Source organism: Falco biarmicus, chromosome Z (assembly GCF_023638135.1).
Source record: "Falco biarmicus isolate bFalBia1 chromosome Z, bFalBia1.pri, whole genome shotgun sequence".
Lineage (NCBI taxonomy): Eukaryota > Metazoa > Chordata > Aves > Falconiformes > Falconidae > Falco > Falco biarmicus.
Window position 1 is genome coordinate 70531376 of NC_079311.1, and position 26296 is coordinate 70557671.

Below are 26296 nucleotides of genomic sequence, written 5' to 3' on the forward strand. Positions count from 1 at the left end.
ATATATTGTGATGTGGATAGTGTAAAATACGATTGTATTAAATTTTTTTAAAGTTACAGTTTTGATGTTTTGTTTATCATCCAGTTCTACTGTTAAATATACCTGGTTGCTTTTACTTAAATAATAAAACCTTTGTATTTAGAAATTATTTTTTCATAATAATATTTCTCTTTATAGAGAAAGCTGCAGGGAACAAAGCCTGCAGTTTCCTGATTTAATACCTTTGTCCATTTGCTTTTAAACAAAGCCTAGCTATTGTTGCAGACGAACCCAATATTTGCCTCCATTCCCTTTGTTTCAAGTATCTTTATGGTTCAGGGAATTTAATTTTGAAACAGTAATTCAGTATCCCTTGCATTAGCCTCATTGAACATGTTGATGCCTGTATCTTTCAAAATTTAAATGTGCTGATTTTAAGGGATCGTAATTGCCTGTCAGATTTTGCTTCAGGAGTTTTGTAAAGAATTAAGATACAACAATGTGTTTTGTTACAAATATCTTGGTTTCTGTATGTATGTCAAAATGTTTTATAGTTCCCTGAATGGTGTCCTCCAAATCTTATGGCATATCATGAAAGTATCCTTAAACTGAGAAGGATGCTTGACAGTAAAGGCTGAGAATAAAAACCCTTTAAGAACAACATCTTGTTCAGTTAGGTCTTTGGAAGGACTAGTTCAAATAGCAGGTGGGGAAAATAAAGAGTTGTACATTCTCTTTTTTTTTGTTTTACTTGATGTTATAGGACTGCTAATTGTTTGAGTTGACTTCAGAACATAATGTACTACCTCAAGAAAAATTACTTGTAAGGATCCTGTACACTAATGTGTGGTCGTTAAATTAATAAAAAAATTAATTTCTGATGGATGGACTTTACTTCTTTTTGTCCTGTTCATTTATTTACATATGAATTAGCTATTTAGTAATTTTATAGATAATTTTTAGTTATATCAGGGCTGAGTTAATTGAAAGAAAGGGCTGCTATACATGCTACCTAGCTTTGGTTGTTGGCAAATCAAATAGCTGGTCAAAAGATTGCAGTTCCATCACTGGTTGAGCTGATTTCAGTCAGGGTCAGTGTGACCCAGCTCTCCTGCCCTCTCATTTCCACCCCTTTGCAATGGTCCCATGTTTTACCCTGCAGGGAGCCAACTCAGAGTGCCAGTTTGTCACTGGACTGCTGAGGAAGCCTAGCTGGAAAGTAGCCTCTTTTGGGTTGCTGGCTCTGATATGGTTTACAAATGTTTTTGCCAGAATAGGCAGGAAAATGTATATTGGAGTAAGTGGCAAGACAGCAAGGGGAATGGAGACAGGTTCCTTCATTTATGTGCTATTACTGTCTAGTTATTGCCTGTGTGTTACTGTTACTATATTGCACTTATAATTTGAAATGGATGTCTGTGAATGTATTTTCACTTGCATATGTTTTAGTTTTTACACTTTTAAAATGTTAATCTCCTTCAGAATGAGTCTTAATTCTCTCCATTGCTGGACCTTGAACAAATTACTCTCAGTTCATAAGGGGCTGTGCTAATGTGTTATATGCAGAGTGGTTATTTTCTCTAATTTTAGGAGTACACTTTTTTTATAAATGAAGTACACTTTTTTTTAATGAGGGCTGGGTGCAGAGAGAGTCATAACATGACACAGTTGTTAACGTATATTGCCAAGTATCTTTGGTAAACCATGTGACACATAGGAAATAGGTGCTAAACATTGTACATTTTTCTTACTACAGTCACGTAGGTGACCAGTACATACATCCCAATCTCAAGAGAAGAATCACAGCATTTATAATATGCTCGGTTTTCTAATACAGTGTTTAAATGCCGTAAGTCAAAGGTTGTAGACAAAGAACCATGCCTTTATACCTCTGGATGGTGCTTGGTACACTCATACCATATAGTGCATTCCTCCCCTCTTTCTTACTCTCTGAAAAGCAATCATGGGAATTTTGTTTCCATGAAGAAGTTTTGCTATTTTTAAGTCACTTTAAACTGGTTGCTTTTACAGGCTGCCATTGGACAGGTTAATGGTTGAACTTGACTTGGTGATAGACTTGGTCTTTTCCAACCTAAGTGATTCTATGTTTTCCTGCTAGTCTGAAGCTTTACTGGCTCTAGCAACTAAGTAGGAAACCTTAAAAAACATTGCTTGTGTTTTCTTTGGCCTGTCAGCTGGTAATAGAAATCTAATGTAGTAGACCATGGCTTAAGCATTTTGTCTTCTGCAAAAACTGAGAAATGACAGTTAAGACAAAATACAGTTCATTTTTTTTAGGTTTTATTTTTTTTAACTAGGCCCTTTGGATAAGAGATGTTGGTGACGCGTGATGGTTTGTATTCAGCTAGCTCCACAATCCTATTTTGCTGTATAAAATGGAAGACACCTGTTAAATAACATAAATGTACTGAAAGGAGTTCTGCAGCCTAGACTTTTCTGTAGGAAGCTGTAGGCTTGTTTAATACAAGCTTTCCTGACAATTGGCTCTTGTGGTGATGGTAAATTCACCCGCAGTAATTTGGCTGTTGATGTAGGTGGTTTTAGTTGTATTTAATATAGTTTGTCATTGAAACTTTTCTATTTGTCAGAAGGTTAACCTTTCCTGGTATTTCTCACACATAACTTATGTTCCTAGTCATATTACTTGAAGTATTGCACGTTCTAAAATAGAACTGTATTCCAGTGAAGTATTTCAACTTTCAATCTTCAAAGAGCATTTTTGATCTGAATTTGATTAATATTTATTGAGACTTCAAAAAGGATTTAAATAGGGGCTTAATAAAGAAGAGGTTTCTACAAAGCAGTCTGGGGGGTGGGATCACATGTTGAGATTGAAATAAAAATGTTCCAATATAGAAAACAAAATTTGTTTTAGTCAGCCCTTGCTTATACCATCTTTTTCTCTGCCAAACTGAAAAATCTGTAGCGCTCTTGGTGTGAGGGTCATAAGAAGTACTTGCTAAAGATGCCATTTTTGAAGCAATGAATTCAGTTTCATGACTAACGCATTTGTCTTACTTAGTAAAGATTGTGAACTGTTCCAACATCCAAACACATGCTTGAGTTTAACCATCATGTGAAACCATTATAATATAGCAGTGTCATTTCTGCCTAAATAAAGCTTTCCTTTGTGTTCATGCAGCCAGATGGAGAATTACACTAGGGAGCTCCATGGTGTTTTAAAACAAACTAATGTTTGGACAGGTCATAACCTGGATTAGACTGTTGACTTGGTTTAAGAAGCAAATGCTTTTATACTGGTGCAGAGCAGGGGCAAGAGAGTAGACTGAGGTGAGGAGAGTGAAGAATGACTTTTGAGGATTCTCTTAGAATGGCTCTACAACTTGATATTAAGACATTTTGTATTGCCTTTCAAAAATGTGGCAGAAATCCAGTACTTCTGTCTTGTGGGTGGAATTGAATGAACGAGGTTTCAGAAGTTATTTTTTAAGTAGTTGATTTTTTTTGTGGAATTCAAAATGAGAAAGAAATTCCAGGCAATACTGCAAAAAAATTTACAAGTCTTGTTGACATACAGAATGAAAGAAATGAATATGAAAATTAGAATAATAAATATTTAAATGTGCTAATTATTTTACACAGTAGATTGCTGTCATAAAACCCAAGGAAGTTTTATGTAAATTAGATAAGTATGAGAGAAATCTTTAACCTGGCTTTTTTTTCTGGGTAATTTATAGGTTTTGAATATATTTTACCTGATTGTGAGGGTGCCCAAGTTTTACTTAGTTTTGATCGTCTTAATTTATTATCAGATATGATGGAGAGAGTGAAGTTTTAAATATTGAGCAAAACTGGGAAAAAACCCAACATGAATATTTTTCTCAGTCTAAAGAAAATTCATTGGTGGTGTTCGTTTGTGGATGGTAGCAAGAATGGATCCTTTTCCCAGATGCAACACTGAAGCTATCAAGCTTTGATTACTTCCTTTTTTTTTTTTTTTTTTCCCCTTCGTCTCTGGAGGAAGGAATCTTCTAGATTACAGCTGTGTGCATTATTGCAACAAACTAGTTTCTGTTGTCCTGTTTACTTCTCTGAAAGTGTGTTGTAAATGTATGGGTAGTATAATGGATAGGGTGTCCTTCCAGAACTCAAAATATTCTTTGTGGACGTTCCCTGCTAGGTAGAGTGTAGGATTTGAGTCATAAAATAAAAGGAAGAATTAATTTTAGAAACTGGGATTCAGAAGGATAGGATACTGCAGACTAAATGCCTCAAGTATTCCTATCCAGAAATTAATGTAGATAAAACCATCTGAAATATTAATCGTCTGTTGAATCTTAAATATTTTATTTTGCATCTCATGCTGTGCTACGGGAAAAGTTGAAGGGTATAGTTCAAACAGTTTTGGTGTTACTCTCTTTCAATAGGTACTGTTACGTGTATGCAAAGTGACACTGTCAGCACAGATGATGGATCTGAATTTACTGTTTCTTTTAGGGCTGCTTATCAGTAGAAACAACAGCATTATAAGTGACTAACTAGCTCTGTCATGGAAACTGGAGCACAAACTTGCCTTGTCTGCCCGTTTATAGAGTATTTTTGCCTAGTGACACTGAAGCTTATGACTCCTTGGCTCTGCAGTGCTGATAGTAAGAGTTCCCACTCTTTGTGCCACTTTTATGTCTATGATTTGCGTACTAGTCATCTTGGGATTTGGAAGTGCATGATACATTCCTTTAGTTCTGGATGGTGACAGCCAGTGTCTACACAATCTGTACATGTCTATATTACATCCTTGTAATTAGATCATAGTGTTTGTTACACATCTCTACGTCACTTATTTCAGGAGACTTGATGTTTTTTGCTGACTAGTACCTTGCTCTAGTGCCTTATAGTTGTTTTACATCAATACTTCCTAATCATTTCTGCTATGTGGGGAGGTTTATAGGGTATCTGCCTACTTAATGTATTTAATGAAAAATAAATGAAATTGCCCTTTAAGTCTCAAAATGCCATAGAGAATGACATGTTTCCTCTGTCTTTATCTCTCTTTGTTTGTATTTGTAATTTGTCATTATTACTCTGTGATGCTGACATCAGCAGACATTGAAAAGAGGCCAGAAGTAATAGAGGGAAAGAAAATGAAGGGGAATTAGATTATTTAATACAGACAGCAAGAGTATGTCAACTAGATCAAACGAACGACTCAGAATGTGAACAGACTGTTGCTTTTTGTGTCATCTCCCAAAAATGTTTTGCCCTGTTAATACCCTACTCTTGAGCATCATTTTTTGGCAGTAAGTAATTTTGAGAAAGATAGAGGACTACTGGTATCTAAATCACAGAAACTTTTTTCCATGCTTTTTTTTTTTGGTGCTGTTGACAGCTTTTGACTTCTTGCCCTAGTTTCTATGGCTGATTTCTGAGAACCAGTAGGATCCCCGGTAAGAGAGACAGAGCTTCAGCCATCTGTGGTTAAATACTTAAAAGGTTAAAAGGATTAAATGTATACTCTACTAAGAAGAAAATAGATGGTACCTAGCATTCTAGCTTTACTACTGTGTTTCTAAAGGCTATCTGAACAAATAACCCTCAAGGCCAGAATATGACCTGAAGTTTGGTTCAAATGCGGCATAACCGTTTTTCTTCTATGTTTTTCTTGATGCTGTTTTCTGAGAAACTACTGTTGAAATTATTTTTAGGAATTAAAGTGTTGTATTTAAAACTTCATTTCAGCATAAAATACTTTACTTCTCTGTGAATACTTAAAATATTCCTATTGCGATATCTGATACTTTATTTATATTAATATGCAGATTCTGTTTAGGATATTAAAATAGTGAATTGCTTTTACTGAAACTATACAATTACTACTCTTTTGAAGCCTGTAAGATTATGAAGGTCTCTTCTTACTGCTTAATAATGAAACGTCAGGCTCAGGAGTAATAAAACTTTTATTTCTTTTTTGATTTGAATTTCTGTGTGTAAACCTCAGGCCTGCTTCTGTTTGTCACTGTTTATTTTGGCTTCCTACAGAGTTCTCATCTGTAAAATGACAATTAATACCCAATTTTAATTATGTTAAATTACAAGTCTGGGATTTAGCAGAGTACTCTATGTGTTTATAGATGGTTGCAAAGCAGTTCCTAGAGGGTTCCTTTTCTTTTTTACCAGTTGTCTTACCTGACACTAATGTTGAACATGAAAGCATTCATATTTGTTCTTTTTAGTGCTCTTAAATGAACTTAGTAGTTGTATGACATACTAAATGTTCTCTTGTGTGAGAATATTCCTTAGTGGTGGGGAAGGTCTTGACAATTTCTGTTCTTAAGCTCTCTAATATCACTTAAAGCATATGTGAATATAACCATTATCTCCTCCATATCAACAACTCTGTTGTTAGCACTGCCTTTTTAAATAGAAAAATTATTGTTCTGTTATGTGTTTAAGACAAAGAGGTATGTTGTGTAAGTTGCAACTATAGATATTGGAGAAATACAGGTAAAAGGTTTGCCTGTCTGTGAAGAAGTTCTCGAATATTGCACACTGATGAATTAAGATCTCTCATTTTACACACCTCTTTATGTTCTGTTTTGTAATTTCTTGACAGTTTTGTGTTAATAGGATACAGGTAGAAATAGCTTATTTCTTTTGACGACTCCTTACAGTCAAACATTTATCCATACTGTAGTTTTTAACTTCTGAATGGTTAAAATCTATGTATTTCTCACTGTAGTCTATGTGTTAATATTTCTAAAGTTAATCAGGTATGCATTCAGAGACAGTAGAGTCTTCTGGTTTTCATGACAAAATGAAACCAGCAAAACCACCACTTAATTGAAGGAAGCATAATAAATTCTTCCATTTCTGTTCCTCTGCTGAATAATATCCTGGTTGTCTAAGTTAACAGCATGTAAAGAGAACTAGTGCTATTAACCGTTTTCACTTAAAAATTACCCTGAAAAGTTCTCAATCTATGACAAATAATAAAAATTAACCTTTTGACCCTTTTGAGCATTTTTGTGGGATCAGTTGCAAAGATAAGGAAGTCTTTGTGATTAATAGTGTATTTATTTGAACTTCTGACAGTCTTCATGTTGTAATCTTACTGCAGGTAAGTAAATTCCTCTGTGTAATATCATACAGTTTTATATCAAACCATATTTTCAAGGAAAAGTATGAAGTGCGAGGTCCGGGGAGATTCTGCAACAAGGCCAGAAACAACTCTAGTCCACTCAGTTTCTAGAGTTTTGCATGATTGGCATGTTTTGTTTAGTGGTATGAAACTTGTTTGAGTTTTTCCTGAATAGAAATGTTTTTCTAAAAGATAAAATGTGTGCTTTGGTCTTGCTTCAACCAGTGCTTGCCCATCACTGTGTGATTCTGTGTTAGTTGGAGCTGAAGTAAGTATTTCATGCTTGAAGAACAAACACTGAAATCACCCATGCTGATAGCACCAGTGTACGAAAGAGGCCTTCAGTTAGCAGCAAGAGAATCGATTAGCAGGCAGAGGTATTGCATTTGTTTTGCAAATTTTCTTGTCTTCTTACAGATAACTGTGCTATCTGGGTGGGGTGGACCCTGAATCAGTCATTCACCAGACTGTAAAGTCTTACCACTTTATAATAAGTCAAAGGCAGCAGGGCCCTCAGCTTAAATTCAATATAAAATGTATTTGTGAAAGACATCTTATGGCAGACTGTCAAGTGTAGGCACTGTTTTCTCCCATCATTATCTAGTACTCAGTTGCATTAGCTCCCCTGTCACTTGTCATTAAAATGATTTACTGCAGTATATTCCATTCTTGGCTCTCAGTAAAGTAACTGAAGTAGTAGTGAGTGATTTCTTATGAGATTACTTTTTCATGTTGTATGTGAGGAAATTAAATGTTATTTCCACATTGGGGAGGATGTCTGTCAGGGACCAGTATCAGAATCCTGATTTTGAGGCTTTCGTCTCTGGGTATTGGTTACAATATCATCTTTCTCCAGTATTGGATTTCATACCTTTTCTTTGACAAAGGCAGCTTCAAAACTGTATTTACCTGATAGATGCAATGATAAAAATTGCCCATATTTACATGTGTGGCTGAAATAAAACCTAAGAAAATGGTGAGTGGAACTTATGTTAAAATCTTGATGTTGTAGTTTAACATGATAACAGGTGGTAATTGCTTTTGGTATCTGATGAAACACAATCCCCCATCTGTTATTCTGTGGCAGTTAAGTTTCTTTGAAATATTTGTTATTTAATTTTAATTAAAATTAAATTTAAATACATTTAAATAAATTTGCTATTTAATTTTGTGGTATATTCAGCTGATTTATTTGCAACAGAACTTTGCATTTGCTGCATAGGAGAAGATTCAGCTGTAAAAATTAGAGTTTTTTTCACTATATGCGCTATTAGTGTCCAGGTGCCAATGACCTGGTATTGAGGGGTCTAACACGTACAAGAACAGTAACTCTGATGAATACTTACGCTTTGAAATTATGTGCATTAGCTATGTGCATGCTGGTTTTTACCCCAAGGCCAATTCAATATAGGTTATCTACTTGAAAGGCAGTTACAGCAAGTTTGTGTTTTTCTTTACTGTGGGGCAAGGTTGTGTATATGGTCAGGTGCCACTGAAGAATTGTTGTGCACTACTTTACCTGTGGTGATTAGCGTGGCCATACCTGAATCAACCTGTTAAAATAAAATTGTTGGAAGTTTTAGTAGAAAGTAAAGAGTTGGTTTTAACTTTATCCCTGCACAATTGGATGACATAAATGTATGATCCTTTATTTACCATAAAATAGCTGCACTTCTGAGCTGCAGTAATGATGATGCATCAATAGTGTCACAATTGTCTGCAATAAAAAAAAAAAATAAATTGTAGAGCTGCTAAGACTTAGAAAAAAACATTTACTGTTGCACTTCACGTGTTTAAAGACCTAATGATCTTGTGAAGGCTACCAGTGAGATTACGTGTGCTTTATGGCACTACGGACAAGAATCTTCTGTGCGCACTTAAGGAAACAATTTCCTTTCTCCTGTTCTTGCACACTGTTCTTTTCTAGATGCTTTATAAAAGTGCCATATGCCTCCCTCCCCACCCCACCTGAGGAAGTATTTTGCTGTAAAAACCTAGATGGGTTAGAGGACTCCTAAGCTGTTATACACAAATAAGCCTTGTTACTGTCATTCTCCTTTGTTCTTTTGAGCTTCCTCCTTGACCTGTTCTTTGAATCTTTTCTCCCACAGTCCAGCCTTGCATCATTTCCCGGCTTAAAAAGGGAAGTCTGTTCTTTTAATCAATTTCTGCTTTGCTTTTCATTTGACCCTACAGTAGATTAAAATTGTTCTAGCTGGTGTTTCTGGTGGCCACAGACCAGTCATGATACGAGTATTTGGCAATTAGTCATAATTTTTTTGAAATGTTGTTTTCCACTTCCCTTCCTTAGCTCTGTCTTGTTTTTCCTCATCCTCCTGTAACATCTGATTGTAGAGGTGTCCCTCCAAGTCTCTTAAGAATTCCCAGGAGTTAGGTTGCCTCATTCGTTCTCCTGACACTGTACTACTCTGTGCTCTGCCTCCCTCCTGCAGGCCTGTCTCATTCTGTCTGAATTTGATACTGTCCTATCTCTTCAGTGTTATCTTCAGATATTTTCAGTTTCACTCTGAGCATGCCCTGTCTCAATCTGTTCCTGAAACATCAACTGTGGCAAACCTGTTGGAATAAAGCTACAGGATGCCAAATCCTGTGTGATCTGCAGTGGTGGTTTTTAGCATTTTTTATTTTTAGATATATATATTTATGAATGATTCAAAAAACTGATGTCTATGTGACTTGAACAGGGTTTAGTGTTTGTTGTTGTTCGTTTGTTTTTTTTGTATTTTTTTTTTATTCAGAAGCCTCCAATTAAGTATGTTGAATGGAAATATGTGTTTGTTTTAATGATTTTGTTTAAGAGTTCAAGAGATCCTGTTTTCCCAGAAGTGGTGTTGAAAAAAGTGTAAGCATGAGATGTTTGTTTCAAGAGTTTAGCAAGCTGTAGTAAAACTTGCCAAGTCTGTATAGCTCCCAGATGGTCAGTAGCACGTCTGAAGAGAGCAGTTTTAGTACTTTAGGGGAGCTATGGGACTTCATATGCTGTTAAATAAGAATTGCCAAGATCCATCAAGTCTTTTACACTGAAGCCATCCCAGATGTATCCAGTTCTCAATAATTTAATAATTTTTTATGGCATTGCAATAAAGAAGGGAAAATTACAATTAAGTTATGGTTATAATTGTATAATTTTTTTGTAGTGAGGTGTACTATTTTACTGAAATCACGGTGGGGAGATAAAATTAGGTATACTGTATCTATACTCACAAATAGTAATTCAATACATTAAAATATGACAGTCTTTTTTAAAAAATGCTCTTTATTACTGGAGTTTAGATGCTTATTTGCAATGTAGGTACAGATCAGGGTTTTACTTTTGCTGGAGATATTTATCTGATATTCTATAAAATCAAGATATGCCCATTATTAATATTCTGACTTTTTTATGGTTACATTAGATAAGTTTTTATAGTAATCCCAGACATCTGAACATTAATGGGTCTGTTTGTTGTAAGATTAAATTTTGCTTAAAATTTGTTTTCATTTAGCCAAGAGACAATCATACCTTAAATCATGTATTACTGACACTGCTGATGTCTTAGTATCACCTAATCCTAAGGAACCCTAGGAGAGTTTCTACTCCCAACTCTTTTGCAAAGTACGGTCAACTAGAACTAGTTGCTCAGGAGGTTATCCAGGTAGGTTTTGAGTATCTCCTACAATGGAGATACGTTTAAACAGAATTCCCTGTGCTTCAGTTTGTGCCTGTTGCTTCTTGTCCTGTTACTGGGCGTGACTGAGAAGAATCTGGCTGCATCTCCTTTACTCCTTGCTCTCCCCTCCAAATTGGGTATTTTTACACTTTGGTAAGATCTCCCTTCAGCCTTCCCTTCTCCAGGCTGCATAGTCCCACCTTTCTCAGCCTCTCCTTATGTGACAGGTGCTCCAAGCCCTAATCATCTTTGTGGCATGTTGCTGGACTCACCTGGATATGTCCATGTGTCAGTCTTACTTGGCAGCCTAGAACTGGACCTACCACTCCAGACATGGTCTCACCAGAGGTAGGTCACCTGTTTGTGTGCTGGTGATGCTAAGGCAGCCCAGGGTGCTGTGGACCTTCTCTGCCGCAATGATGCATTGCTGGATCATACTTAACTGCTTGTCCCCTGGGACTCCCAGGTCTTTTATCTGCAAAGATGCTGTCCAGTCAGTAGGCCCCCAGCCAACTGGTGCTTGGGATTAATCTCCACTTTGGTAAATTTCAGAGGTTTCTGAAGAAGGTCGATAGCATCACCCGTGGATGGATCTGTGATTTTTGAGTCTTGTTCTTGCTTCTGAGATGTTATTTTTGATGTAAGTTATTTTAATTTTTGAAGTCCTAGATTTCATATCCTTTTTCTGAAGGGACATAAGATTCAAATGTGTGTTACTGTGCATCAGCTGTAACCATAGCATGTGTTCTGAGCATGTGTGCTGTCTTTCCATATCAGGCATATGTTCCACATAGACCTCAGTGGAACAGCATTAAGATAAAATTCATTACTTGACTTTTGCCAGCCAAGACATGGCAGTTTTTGCAGCTCTACTGATGCATACCGACTTGTTAACTGCTAGTCACTCAACTGTATGTGAGTTTATTTACTTGCTAAGGAAATAAGTGGGTATAGCAAACAGAATGCTCATTAAATTTGCGTTAATTATATTAAAGTTTTCCTTTTGAAAACTAGTTCTTCCTTACAGTGATAAAGGTCTTGTATGGTTCAGGCCAAAACAGATACTGAGAGACAGTAAAATTATCTTTTTTAAATAACTATTTATTTTACCACGCTGGCTCTGTGTTACCTCACTTCTTATGTCAGCCAAGGTCTATGGTTTTCATAAGACAGTTATGGGAACATTGACTTCACAACTCTGTCTTATATCCCCAGGCAACTTTTTCGGTGAGGTGTTTGATATTTAATACAGCATATAATCTTTTCCTTTAAAAGAGTGAGGTAGAAAATTCTTTGATCAGTGGACTGTCTTTACAGAAAGGAATTTTTTCCAAATTTGCATTACTAGAGCAAACAACATGGCTCAGTTTCTTTTGAAAAGAACAGTCTCCTTAGTTTTTCCTGAAACAACAATGGAAACATCTTTTCTCCTGAGTATTTAAAAGAATAGAACAGTCGTGTTTTATCAGATTTTCTTTTTAAGGAAATATTCTTGTTAAGGAAATACATGCACTGAAAATATAAATATTTCACAACCATGTGGTTATCTCCACACTATAAACTGGTAGTCAGCTGACAGTCTTTTTGAGCAGGTGGTTCAGCATGTACCTGCAGACAAATCTTCCTTCTCCATCCCTCTTCTGTTCTGTTCTCAGTCCTGGGAAGCGATTCCAGCATTCCGTCATTACTTGTCTTGGATCATGCTTTCTGAGGCTCACAGGCAGAGTTGAGCAACTTACTACTCATACACAGAGCACACGTAGCATGACCTTTCTCTGAATGGATGACCTCTTTTCCCTGGCCCATCTTTATTCTTCTGGCAGAGTTGACAAATTGGCAGCAGAACAAGATTTGGGGGGTATATTTTCTTAGATTTGGCACTCCCCTTCCGAGGTAGCATCTTCTTCCTATGAGTTTTTATCCCATTCAGATTGATGCTGAGCAATGATGTCCCCTCCATGTAAGTAAAAATGAAGATGTCTGGAATGCAACTTCTATCTTACATCTTTCTGTTTGCAGAATGCCAGTGTTCGTTCCTTTCTGGTTACTGATGTTGTTACTGCATTTGCTCTGTTTTAGTAGTCTTTTTTTCTAAATTGTTTTGCTACAGTCACAATATTACATCTTGCTGTGTGGCCGGGACATCTAATTGAGCTGACGACTTACCTTATTCATAAAGATTTTATTGTGCTATGTCTTCACTAAGTCTTAAACAAAACTATAATTTACTCAAAAAGTATTTCTTGCTGACTACATGATAGCTTAAGGCTTCTACTGACATCTGTAGAAAATGTGGTGATTTTTCCTTTAGTGTGCACATCTGCCTATGAGGAATGAACTGAGATGACAAATAAGCAGCTGGTGGGTAAATTCTAAGGAAATGTGAAAATTTATTGAAACATCCTTTGCTCGGGCACTCAAACATGGTGCTTGTTGGTGTCATTGACAAGCTGCTAATACCTGAATCGTGAGACACTGATTTCAGTTGCATTGCTTTTCAGATCTATTCTTCTATTCCCAGTGAGTTCAGAACTTCCTGAAGTCTTCATGTGCCCGCTCTAAAAAACTTGGAGACATAATACAAGCCAGAGGACTGAAAAACAGGGAAGGGAAAGGGAAGGAAGAATGGGAGTAGGGGAAGATAACTGTTTTCATATGAAGTGCATGTGCAAATTAGTTTACTTTTATATATACTGTATTAAAATTGCAGTGTGTGTATCTATCCAGGGTAACTGGTTTTGTACCTTTGCAGTGAAATCAATATAAATACAGGAGTTCCTAAACAGTTCCATAACAAAAGTGGATTTTGAAATAGATTCGGGGAACGTGTGGCACCCCACAGGCTCATCAATGTTATCTGAGGCCACCTTTAAGTCTGAAAAGACTGCACCCCTCTAACTGTGTCTTATTATGCTGTTACAGTTCTTCAGCATGGTTCAGAACCTTAGTATGCATTCGTCCAAGTTTTACATTTTTGTTAAGACAAAGACCTACTTACTGGTTTTGGTCAGCTCTTCTGTTCTGTTTTTTAGGGAAGGGCAAGATATTATGAAGATACCGTATGTTTTCTCTGAGTTGGATGATTTCAGTATAGCTGTTTACTTTCAACTTCCTTCTTATATTTAGATACCAAAGTTACTCAGATGTCTTTAGAATTTTACAGTACAGAAATGCAGGCGGGCAACTCCTATATGTCAGCCTTTTTAGACTGAAAAGAAATTTTAAATTACAGCTGCAGCAAGGCATGTTGGGTTCCAGATTGTATTTCTTTATGGCTGATTAAGGATTTTGACAGTGGAGGGTAACCGGACTGAGTTCAAGATCTCTAGTTTTTAAGTCATTGCTTTGCTATAAGTTTCCTATGTTGACTTCTAAATTCATCTGAGGCCAGTTGTACAGCAGTCATTAGCATCCACTTGGTTAGAACAACAGACAGCAGTTCCCGGAAACAGTTGAGTATGTCTTAATAGGGAAGCGGTTAGAAGAGTCATTCATACTAATTAGATACCATGACACTTTAATTAGGACAATGTCAGGATATAAATAGAAATATCTGATATCTCTAAATATAGTGAGACTGTAATATTGTTTTAACTACAGGTACCGGGAGGCTATTCACAAGTGGGATGAAGCACTTCAGTTAACTCCTGAGGATGCTAACGCTTTATGAGATGAAATCACAGGTAAAGCATGACAATTCTTTATCAGTTTAGCAAATAAAACAGAAAACATTGTGCTTGTGAACAGGTACTGTGCAACACTGTGTAGTTGTTCTGTGCATAAACTACAGCACAATTCAGGTTTTTAATTTTTCCCCAACACAATGGGGTATCTTTAAACAGGAAATAATGCTGTTAACGCAGCCAATCACAATAAATAGCATCTTTGTTTAGGACATGAATTAGGATGTTACAATGTGAAAGAAGCAACTGAAATATTTAAAAATTGTTTTGGGAGGAGCAAGGAGGGCCTTATTGTGATGATTAGCAAATTTGACCGTTATAAATCTGCCTGCTCTTTCTGAAGAGTTGGCTTAATACTATCAACACCAAACAGGGATGCCATATACAAAATACGTGTTGCAGTCTGTTTTCATATTAAGTGTTATATAGATAAATGAATCTTGGAAAAGACCATTAGACAGAGTATACATATGATGTTAATTCATCTAAGCCTTTATTTTAAAGCTGTTCCGAGGAAAAAGACTTGCCAGCCATCAGTGCCTCACTTAAATTATGAGATCAGTTTGTAATTTCAGTGTGTGCTTCCATGGCTTAGATGCCAAAAGTCAAAAATGCCAAGATCCTTGATTTTGTTTCGATTGGGAAGCTTTTGTCTCTCTATCTATATGCAAGGGGGCAAACCCACATTTTTTTTTTTTCTGTATAAAAAAAATGCTCTTCTGCAAAAATTATTTTAATTTGGATTGAGGATGAGAACAAGAAATGTATGGCTTCTTTCAACCAGCTGGACAGATTAGAATGGGAAAAATTATTTTTAGGCTGAAAAACACATTGTTTAAAGCAGGAGAAAGGAAAAGAAGTAAAATCATGGTACTTCAGTGAATGTGTTAGGTAATTTGTAGGAAGCTTGCAATATTGTTTAGTTTTGGTGTTACTGTAATTCTTATATTAAAAAAACCACCACCCCCTCCCCACAAAAAATCCAACAAATGAACAGCACACAACAAAAAACCAAACCAAACCCCCCACCACAACACACGGCCAAACCCAAAACCCCAGACCAGCAAAACCCCCCAACAAACCCCAAGAAGTAAATCTGGTTGCTTTCCAAGATGTGGTGACTGCTTTCTTTTTTTTTTTTTTTTTTTTCCTGGATGCTATCACATCTCCTCACAGTCATGAAGTGAAGAAGGTTTGATTCTGCAAAAGAATTAATTGAATAATCGTAAGCTCATTTCAATGAGCTTTCATTTTACATAGCTGTGAAAGGTTTAGGTCTTACTTGGTTTTGCATTTGGTTTGAGAAATACTTTATGGCTTTAAAGGTTTTTCTTCCTGAATTATTTTGGGAGTAGTGTATTGTTGGATTGCTTTGTCAATGTATCATATGTGTATAAGGGATCCAGACAGACTGTGTTAGGAAAAAATCATGGAGAGGTATGTATGAAGGGCTGATTTTTGACGTGATTCATTAATTCAAATGGTGTTGGTGATAAGACGCAGTAATTGTTTTTACTTTGACGCTGAATTTTTCTAGTGCAATTAACTTACTCTGTTCCCACATAGTGCTGAAAAGCGGGCATTTGTTCTCCCCACTTTCTCACCAGGCTAGTTTTATAGTCAATTATTTCTTCTTAACTTTTAAAACAATGGCAGATGTCTTTTTAGGAAAAAAAATAATAATCTCATCATGTTGTTCAGATCTTTGTGGAAATGTTTCTTCTGCTGTGTTACATTCTCTTAACTTGGGCATGCTTAGGATCAGATCTCTGTGTTGTTTAGGTAGCATGTTAGTATTTACAGATCTCCTATATGATTTAGGTGCTTGCCTGCATACTTCTGGAGTTCTGTGGCAAAAACCATCTTAAACATGTAAACTTCCATTGAATATTTAATTACCTTTGGATGCCTTTACATTGATGCTAGCTTAAATGAAAGATCTGCCTAGCCTAGTATCCTGACAACTTCCAACAGTGGATAGCTGGGTATTCATACAAATGGTACAAGCATGTAGCAGTACTTCCCCCACGATGCTTTTCCCAGCCTCCAGCAAGCTTTGACCCTGGTACTTGTAAGTGTTTAGAAGTGTTTGAAAGGTTTTTATTAAAAAAAATGGTCTCATTGCTTTCTGCTGTCATGTAAACAATTGGCATCTGCAGACCTATGTGCAAAGGATTTCAAATCTTAAATGTGCACTGTAGGAAGAGACAGAATAATACAATTTGGCTTTAATTATCAGCTTTCCAAGTTTCCATAAAGGTTGTTAACTTATCTAGCTGTTCATTTGTACATTTAATCTTTAACTCCACTGGAAAATAAATTCTGTTATGTGAAAATGGTATCAGTCCTAAAATGTTGGGGTTTACTATCTTTTGAATAAAACAGACCATCTAGTAGGATTTTTTTCTAGGGTGGAAAGAAGTGGTTCATGTGCTTTGGTGCTGACTCCTTAACACAGGGTGTTTTTGAAGTAGCCTCTATTTTGCAATTAGATTTTCTTTTTCTCTTTTTTTTCTTAAAGTCAAAAAAATGCTCTTGAAAAGGACAGCTATGCTCAGTGGGACAAATTAGTGAATAGCTGTCTTGTAACAGTTCTTTATAAGGGTCTTCTGTGAATGCAAGAATTAAGCTAGCTCTCCAAAAGTATTCTAATCGGAATTGTACTAAAATTAAATATTTTCACAGTGAAAATAACAGGAGAACAGGAAATTAATGTTAGCTTACCAGCATCCGAACTATGTGACTTTCCCAAATGGATGCTCACTACAGCATCCTTCAGTCAGTGCTCCAGCTACAATAACTAATACTGAGGGGTGGTTGCTACTCAGCACTCCAGTCCCTGTATTTCAGCTGGATGTCAAAACTGAGTTGGAGGAATAAGGCACGCGGCTGTCCTGCCGACCAGGAGGAGCTGAGAAACTAGCTCTGTGACTCTGATTTTTGAGAAGTTATCTTTGGCTGTCTAGTGAAGCCGCTGGAGTGTAATGAAACCTGAAGGAATGAAGGAACCCAGGCCTCTGCTTCCACCATGCCTTTGTTTCCTTTCCTGAAGAGGAGAGCAGTGCTGGGCAGTTGCACTGTTTCTCTTTGGTTTCACTTTCTGATGTTGTGTAACACTTCTGTTACAGTGTGAATGAGAACACTGTAAGAGTTTATGTACAAAATACACATTTACAAAATCATTGCTGGAATAATTTTAACTAAACCTCTAATCTTTAAATTGGTAACATCTTTAGTACATGTAAGTAATTATTACAGATGTCTTTTGGAGTATGACTTATTCTTACTGGAAGCTGATTGGTATAATGTGTAATTTAATACCTTCCTACTTTTAAAGGCACTAATGTGAGCTGTAAAAATCTATTTTTGCCAAAACAGAAATACATAATTTATTCCAAAATTATTCTGGTTAGTATTTAAATGATACTGTCTTAGGGCTGAGTATGTTATTCCAGTCCATGATACCAGCACAAATACTGCTGCTATTATTGTGTAGCTAAATGAGAAAATTTCGAAGAACTGTACACCAACTTCAGCAAGGGTTTGACCAGCATTGGGCCTATGAAAATCTTGTCTGGGTATGTGAGTCACATACTAGGGGAGGTGATTCATGTTAAGAATGACTTTCTGTGATATGCAGAGTTTCTTTATGGTCTATACTGATTTTTCTTTCAATAAGGAAAGGTCTCCTCATGAGGTGATTTCTTTTGAGAAATGACATTGGATGGAGTGTTTTGCATGGGCTTGAATATCTGTATACCATGTCACATTTGTTAAGATAATCTTATGTGGGGTTATCTAGCAGCTTCCCTGTTCATTAGTATTTCCTTTCTCAGCAGCGAACTTAAATACCCTGTTGTTTAATACGCAGCTCAGATAACTATGCTAATGACACAGTAGGAATCTGTAAATATTTATGGTAAGTTCTGTCAGATCTGTATTTTAACAGATGTGGGGACAAATGTCTTCCAGTGTTTCTGAAGAGTGAAAGTCATGTTTAAATTTCCCAGTTGTCAATGACACTTGCAGTAATTGTGTTTCCAGAAAAACATATGGGCATTATGGAATTGCTCAACTGCTTTAGAAACCCATAAAAGTTCTTGAGATTTTTTTTCCATTGCTCTCAGCCCTCTGTTCCGCTTAAAGATAGATTAATGTGGTGTGTGGAGAGGTTAGGGGTCACTTAAACTGTTCTTTGCATGCAACATCAGTGTATATACTTAATATTCCATTGTCAGCCTAAACTGCTCCCCCATGGCAAGTAAATGTTTGTGCAGGCAGCTAATTTCTGTATTTTGGTTGCACAACGCCCCCCCCCCCCCCCCCCCCCCCCCGAAACTTAAAACCCACAACAGCCTTGTATGATTATAGTATTAGATAAATAGTATCATAAGTGTATTCAAAGAAGTGTATGAAGTCTACCTATATTAATGCAGTGACTAAGACTTCTTGAAATTAATTGTGGACTAAGTTTCTTTAACATTGACTGAATTGTTTTGTTACTGCTTTGAATTACAAAGATGTAGGAACAGGCTTTTGAGACATTCTTTGAATTTGGGTCTGAACGTTTGTATGCTGGACCCTGTGGGACTCTTTCCTGAGTGAAGAGAGTTACCAAAGGACTTGCTACATTGTGTAACACTGTTGGGAATCAGGTACTCTTGCTATTCTACACTACTCCTGAGAATTTGCCTAGTTCATGTAGCTCATCTAGTAATACTTCTACCTCAGATCTCAGAGGACATTGTTGAACACACTGTGGAACTATGACAGTATTGCTAAAGTACACAATACAATTGTGTATAGATATTTATAGAAACAAGTAAATAAAAATGTAAACAAACAGGTTTATTTCCATTTAATAAGCTTTTTGGATGTTTGTCATAAAATGTCTGAGGATCTAGTTTCTGTACAACCCTCCATCTTGAATTCGCATTCACTGAACCAGACCAGAATTTCAGATGTATTTTTTTTTAATAGGCCAAACACATACTCATATACAAATCATTCCATTCCCCTTCTAAAGTGTGTGCTGTTTTTTTTTGTTTTGTGGGGTTTTTTTCTTAATGTTGAACTCAGTGAAGAAATAATACCAACTTCCAGCCATCCCTCTTGCTGCTTAAGAAATGATGAGGGTCCTAACATATGATCAGACTCACAATCCCAAGTTTCGGTTATGACAAATCATCTAATAATTGATGATTATTTTTAATTGTTTTATTTATTTTTTTTAACTGGGTGGTAGTGCGAAGGGTTTATCATCAAAACATTGATGTAAACTCTGCAAGGCTATGTAGCAAAAGGCATTGCTGTGTGGTGTAGTGGCAGTTGCTTTACTGCATGGATAAAGGTAAACTGCTTGTGGGTGGGAAGAATTTTATGCATCACTGTTTCAAAATGGGTTTCTGGATGGAAGAAGAAATTGGAGTTTCACTGGACTTTGAATGTATCTATATATAGTGATTCAGCTGCAAGCCAGTGAGCTCATTTTAAACCAGGACTTACTCAGATTCATAACACTTCCAAAATATTGTGTGTAGGACAGGATGGGTCATTCTGCTGCCTGGATTTTTAATACTTGGTCATTCTCCTGATGACAGTTGCTATGTTTAATTGGGGTTTTTTTGCCACTGAGTTCTGTTAATTATTTAATCTGTCTGATGTACACTTTTTTAAAAGCTAGGTTTATTAACCTAAATCATTCTAGTGACAAGGTTTTTCTTTGTTTTAATGCATGTAATAACGTTAAGTCTGTTGGAATAAATTAAATTCTGAAAATCCACCTACTGAACATCTTCGTAAGGTATTTCCCTCTAGTAATTTTTAATATATATATGCATGAGAGTCTTGAGATTTTTTCTGTGTTGTAAGATTTTTTCCCCTAATTGTTTGTTTAGTTTTAAGAATATTTTCTCATGAAGTGTTGTCATTATAATTGGAAAATAAAGAGGCAATGAGATTACTTAATTGTGAAACTTGAGTGCCATCCTGCTGATTTGTTTGCAAGTGAAAATTGATCTGAGAAATAAATTTGAGAGCAACAGGAAAAGAATAGATTCTTAGCCTGTTAGCACTTAGAGGTGTGTTTATAAGCAAGCACACACATCCTCATCTTTACCTTAGGTGATTCTGGCAAAATAGCCTTTTTCTGCCATGGCTTGTTTCAAAACAGATCAAGGACCTATTTTGCTGGTAGGATTGTCTCTTTTGTGAAGGTTTTCCCCAGCATAATTTTGATAAGTAAATGCTTAATATCTTCATACTGTCAAATGACATGGTTATATTTGTGCATTTTTCTGAATGCTTGGCCATCTGAAGACTCTTTAAGTTGAGATGCTAAAACATTGAGGCAGAGGGATTTAAATGGAATTTTCAGTGATCTGTAGTTCCTTTGTGAAGCATCATGCTATTTGTCTGGTCATTGAAAAATACCCAAATGCAAGGGAATTGGTTTCTCTAAAAAACAATGATCTGTTTAGAAAAGAAATGTTGTGCCTGAGTACTCCAATGGTTTGTGACCTTTTTAGAATAATGCTCGTTTGTTCCTGTTTTTGCTAGTAATGTGGATGTTTTTGCAGGAAGTAACTATCAGAGAGTGATAATTATCTCTGCTGTCAAAAAAGCCCTATCAAACCCAGGTGAAATGGGTGTAAATGTAACTTGAATCAAAAGAGAGTGCACAAAGTTACTGAGGAAGTAATGTAACTATATGCAGGTCTGGGTTGATGCTGATGATGGCTTGCAGTTTAGAGTCAATTGTGCTGAGGTAGTCCATAAAGGATTAAAAGAGGGTCAAGAGTTTGTTGCGTTAAGTACAGTGGAGCTCCTAGCCAGAAACACGTGCCACACGGAGGAGTTCACTTCGCCCTTTTGAAACGAATTCAGCCAAATCATGCTTATTTTGGGAGGAGCCCGTGCGGGTGTGTTCTATCCAGAGTAACTGTTTCAAAACAGTTACTGAAGTTCATTGCCTTAAGTGTAAACACTTTAAGAAAATAAGAAACAGTGAAAATGAGGTAAAATTGAGCAAAGGTAAGAGTAGCAGCAAGCATTTGACAGAATTTCGGTGTGGGGTTTGCTACTGGCTCCCAAACTGATGTTTCAGTCACACATCTAAATGAAAAGATAATAGTTTTATGATCAGCTCAAGTATTTCAAGCATATGGGCTGAAATGAAAGACCTGGGGGCATCTTTGTTAGAAGCAGCAAAATAGACCATTATGTTCATGCCATGTTAGAGCAAATAAGAGTAACTTACTCAAAAAGAGGTAAATAAAACAGATAATATAGATTTCTAAAGCAAGATGAGAAAATCAAGCTGTATATGGTGGAAAGTGAGAGCAAGACCTTGAAAAAGACATTGAGTGTCAAATTTCAGGTTAAATAAATGCTTTTTGCACTTCAGCAATAATCGTAATATGTTCTTATATTATTCATCATACTTGTGGGTCAGCTGGGGTGAAAGTGGTTGCCCACACATGAGTCTTACTCTTGTGGTTGACATTCTCATCATACCATAGGAATGCAGTTGTCATTTGTTTCTTACACTGGTATCTGTCACCATAGCATGTGGGTGTCTGAAATCATGATCTCAGAGTGATGCAGGTCTTCAGGTAATGTGCCAGTCTCATGGTGGTCTTGGAAAAATAAGGCAAGCTTTGAGGCATGTTATATATCATGAGTTTTGATTTATAGGCTTAGTTATGGAGATTCAATGCAAGGATTAGAATACTATGGTAACAGGCTGACACGAACCTGCACTGCTGAGTAAGAGATTTCCACAGTCGGCAACTTTTTTATTTTTTTTTTTTGACTTAGGTGACTTCATGTCTTAAGTTAGGCTTTGCTATGGCAGAGTGCGTACTCTCCGAATACAACAGTCATTGTTAAGGGCTGTTTCTGTGTTGAATTACAGGGACTGGTTCTATAGTTATATCATGCACACTGCAATTGTATTTGGTAGATTCCAGTCTTCTATTAAAAAGAAGAAATGCAACTCAGGAGTTTTTCAGGAATACTTGCTTTTTTTATTGTGTTTAATTCTTGGTGTGTTTGTCCTTCAGTGTATTCTGTTACGCTTCTACAGTGTAGGATTTGTAGGGAGGAAGGGAGAGGGAGGGACAACTTCAGAAGCCATTAATCTACTTGTAATAGAGTTGCTTAAATAGTTCAGATGAATCATCCTCTAGCACGCCAGTTTCTCTGCATGGGCTATAAAATGATCTGGGTGGCTATCTGAGATTAGATAACTAACTTTTAAACTAATAAAAGCTAGGTAAGATGAACCTGCCCTTAGTTATTGAAACAATGGTGGTTGCCTGGGTAATCCCAGAAGACTTAAATCTGTTTTCAGTTGTGCTTATTCCTCTTATTTTTCTTTTTCTGTCATAGGTCCTGATGTCTTTACATGAAATGTTCCCAGCAGTGCATGCAGCAGAAATGGCTGTCCAGAGAAACCCACGTTCCTGGGATGCCTGGCAGACTTTGGGACGTGCCCAGCTTGGATTAGGAGAGATAGCACTGGTAGGAAAACTAACAACATTAATATACTAAAATTGTAAACCGCATCCTCTGAATTGCGTGAGAGAATGAAAGTACAGAAATACAAAGGTATATGAATATCCTTATGTAACCTGAAAGCAGGCACGGAAAAAGGTTGTTGATGTTTATCTCCAGTATTCCCTCTACTTCATTGTTTTTCACAAATGTTTCCGTGTGGTTTTGTTGATGGGTTTGCAGAAGATCTGCCTAGCTCAAAGCCTTTTGTGTTATATACTATATTAATGTGGTGGCTTTATGCAATAGAATAATTAGGTTGACTTAACTGCATATACTACGTTCTGGGTACTGTACTGCTGCAGCACAGCTCACCATAGTTTAAAGATAAAGTGCATTTCCAGCTGATACTCAGGCTCAGTTTTGTACATGCCTGCTAAAATTCTTGTTTTCCCTGTCTCCTACTCCCCTGTTTCAGGTGCAGCAAATCATATATGCTTATTCATGCTTTCCTCTGGCTCCTTGACCCCAAATGGTGGTTGAAATTGCTTCTTAATAAGAGAGCAAAAAGGCTGGGAGGCTCTGCAGTAGCTGAAATACATCTTTTATCTAGCTGCAGCTGTATGCCGTGGTCTTGTCCTGGCTACGTGATGTGATGCAAAGGGAGGCTTCCCCTATATCGTATGACCCTCTGCCTGTAGGCTATACACCTGTAAATAATATACATAATATAATAGTTTTCTGCTAGTTAGTATGGAAACATAGTGAGTGAATTTTTTAATTCAGACATGTTCACGGAAGTCCATTAGAAAAATAATTCATGGTGAGCTTTCAGATGAGGAAGGATACAGGTTTTATTTTATTTCTATTAGAAGTAACTGTGTGCTGGTTTGATTCAAGTAATTTTATCATTAATCTAGAGTGTTTTTGCAAAGTCACAATGTTTGGACAGAAAATTTTCAAGACTGAAAAAATAATTATGATTTTTTTTCGAAGGAGGCTAACAGATTATGCAAACCCAGTTTCTTTTTAAAGTGTAGTAAGGAGCACTATTTAAAGAAAACAAAACAAAACAAAAGCTGTTCTAGGGGAAGGTGTCCCTACACATGGCAGGGGAGTAGGAACTATATGATATTTAAGGTCCTTTCCAACCCAACCCATTCTGTGATTCTATGAAACCCAAATGATGAGAATGACGTAAGACAAAACATGTTAGTTGCAGATGTATAGTGTGCAACAACCTTATGTTGTTGCAGTACCATAATATGAAATATTTAATATAAATTCATGCATATCTGCATTGCATAACTGGTGACATTACATTGGCTTCGGTGACATCAAAGGTAAGAGTAGGCAGATGGTCTGTCCTGTCTGGATCTACAATCTGTGAATGTTATCCTTCCTGAGTGTCAGAAATTTTCGCTGTAAATTATGTGTCAGATTCTAAAATGCCATTAGTCTCAGGGAAGTCAAGGTTTTATTTCCTGTAAGGATCCTAGGCAACTGATGCTGCTTATTCTATAAAAATATGCTGCAGTTACGTGAATTATAGATACTGATATTCTGATACTAGTTATACCACCAGGTCTGCTCACTGGATCCTGTAAGCTTTATCTACATTGGCAAGTCATATCACACCAATAGGAGTGGATATCTTGAGTCAGTAGTGCTGGCGATCCGGTGTTGACATTACATTCATGTTGTTCTACTGCAGAGTAGCACTCCAGGTGTTCTTTTGTAGTGCGTTGTTGAGCTTAATCAGAAAGCCATCTAGTTTATGTAGTCTGAGACTATTCCATGATGCAAGCAAACTGAAACATTTTAAGTGGGAGCAACCAGAGATTTGCATCAAGGTACATTATTCATCTGAAACAAAACACTGCTGTAGGTGCTCCTGTAATGTTAGACTGACCTTACTGTCTGTGAAGAGAGGGAGGAGGAGTTGTCACCGGGTAGTTTGCTCTCTTAATGTTTTTTTCCTCTGTCTCTGTTTGATCAGGGAGCCCAGGGGTGGGTAGCTCCTGTTGGTGTCTCTAGTTCTTTACTGCTGGCTGTTTCTGCGTTTTTGCCTTCCTGTCTTTAAGGCATGTTGAACTGCCTTCTGATGACTATATTCTCACCTACAGAGAAGAACTAGGAGGGTTATTCTAAAATGCAGACAGTGATCACTATTTTATTTTGGAACAAGTGATTTTTTAAGGAACCTTAAAAGGTTATGACAGGAGTAGTATTAAAAGGTTAAGTGATTTAATAATTATTGAACCTGTGGAGGCTTCTTGACCAGGTGATCAAAGTCATAATTATCCTTTTCCATTAGTCTTTCATGACCATGATTTTCTAATTTTTCACTGCCTTACATTTTTTACAAAGAAAAGTTAATAAAGCATAATTATCAGGGCTTCTTAGTAATGTTTGAGATTTGGGAATTACTACCCCTCTCAAGGCAGCTTCTTCTGTTTCTTTGTTTCATTTCTCCCCGTCAGTGTCTGTCTTCACTACCCACATCCTGCCAAATGGTCTGTTGTAAATATTTTTATTACTTCACAATGAATGATGCACTTTTTCTTGGGAAAAAAACAATTTACTGAATTTCAATTTCAAGTTTCCCAGGCCTAAAACACAGCTTCTAAACAAATCTAATTTTTATTATGATCTGTGTAATATATTTTTCAAATGAAAAAATACTTGTTTTGATTTAGATTTGTTAGACTTGCGACAAAGTGAGATAAATTAGCCCCTTTGTATTTACCATTTCCAAAAGCTGTTTGCTTTTATTTTCTGAATTTACTGTGTGGGGTAATTGAACAGTAATACTTGAATATGAGCAAGCAGAACTTTATTTCTGTAAAGGCAGAAATTCCTTAGATTCTACAGATCCAGTTTGCAAGAGCATACTCTAGTAAACTTTGCAACATGAATGTAGAAACTGCAGAAATGTAGTCAGGCTTGCAATATTTTTCTCATTTAATTGTAAACGTTTATCAAATTATATTTACTGTACTGGTGTTGACAGCTTAAGCAGTAACCATTTCACACTGATACCTTCATTAGAATAGTTATTCCCATGAGTGAGTGAGCCCCACGCCATTAAACAAGCAAACAAAAAAAGAAAAGCAGCATTAAGAAAAAAGACCAACTGAAAGTGACTGAGTCTCCTGTCCTGGAGAAGTTCATAAGCCATCTGGACATGGTCATGGGCAGCCAGCTGCAGGTGGCCCTGCTTGACCAGGAGGTTGGCCCAGATGACCTCAGACTGTCCTGGCCACCCTCAGCCATTCTGTGATTTTGTGACTGAAGCTTACACCCTGTTGTGGGAGGGGACCACTAGGTCAAATGTAGAGTGCTGAAGA

General features: G+C 36.6%; 1 protein-coding gene across 1 annotated transcript in view; it reads left to right on the forward strand.

The window, feature by feature from the left end:
- The window catches only part of TTC33 (tetratricopeptide repeat domain 33), a 48187-nt gene that overhangs the window by 13084 nt on the left and 8807 nt on the right, over nucleotides 1-26296 (forward strand). The window contains 3 exon segments of the mRNA XM_056325327.1: nucleotides 14368-14425; nucleotides 14427-14450; nucleotides 22842-22973. Coding sequence (XP_056181302.1) covers nucleotides 14368-14425; nucleotides 14427-14450; nucleotides 22842-22973 — 214 coding nt within the window.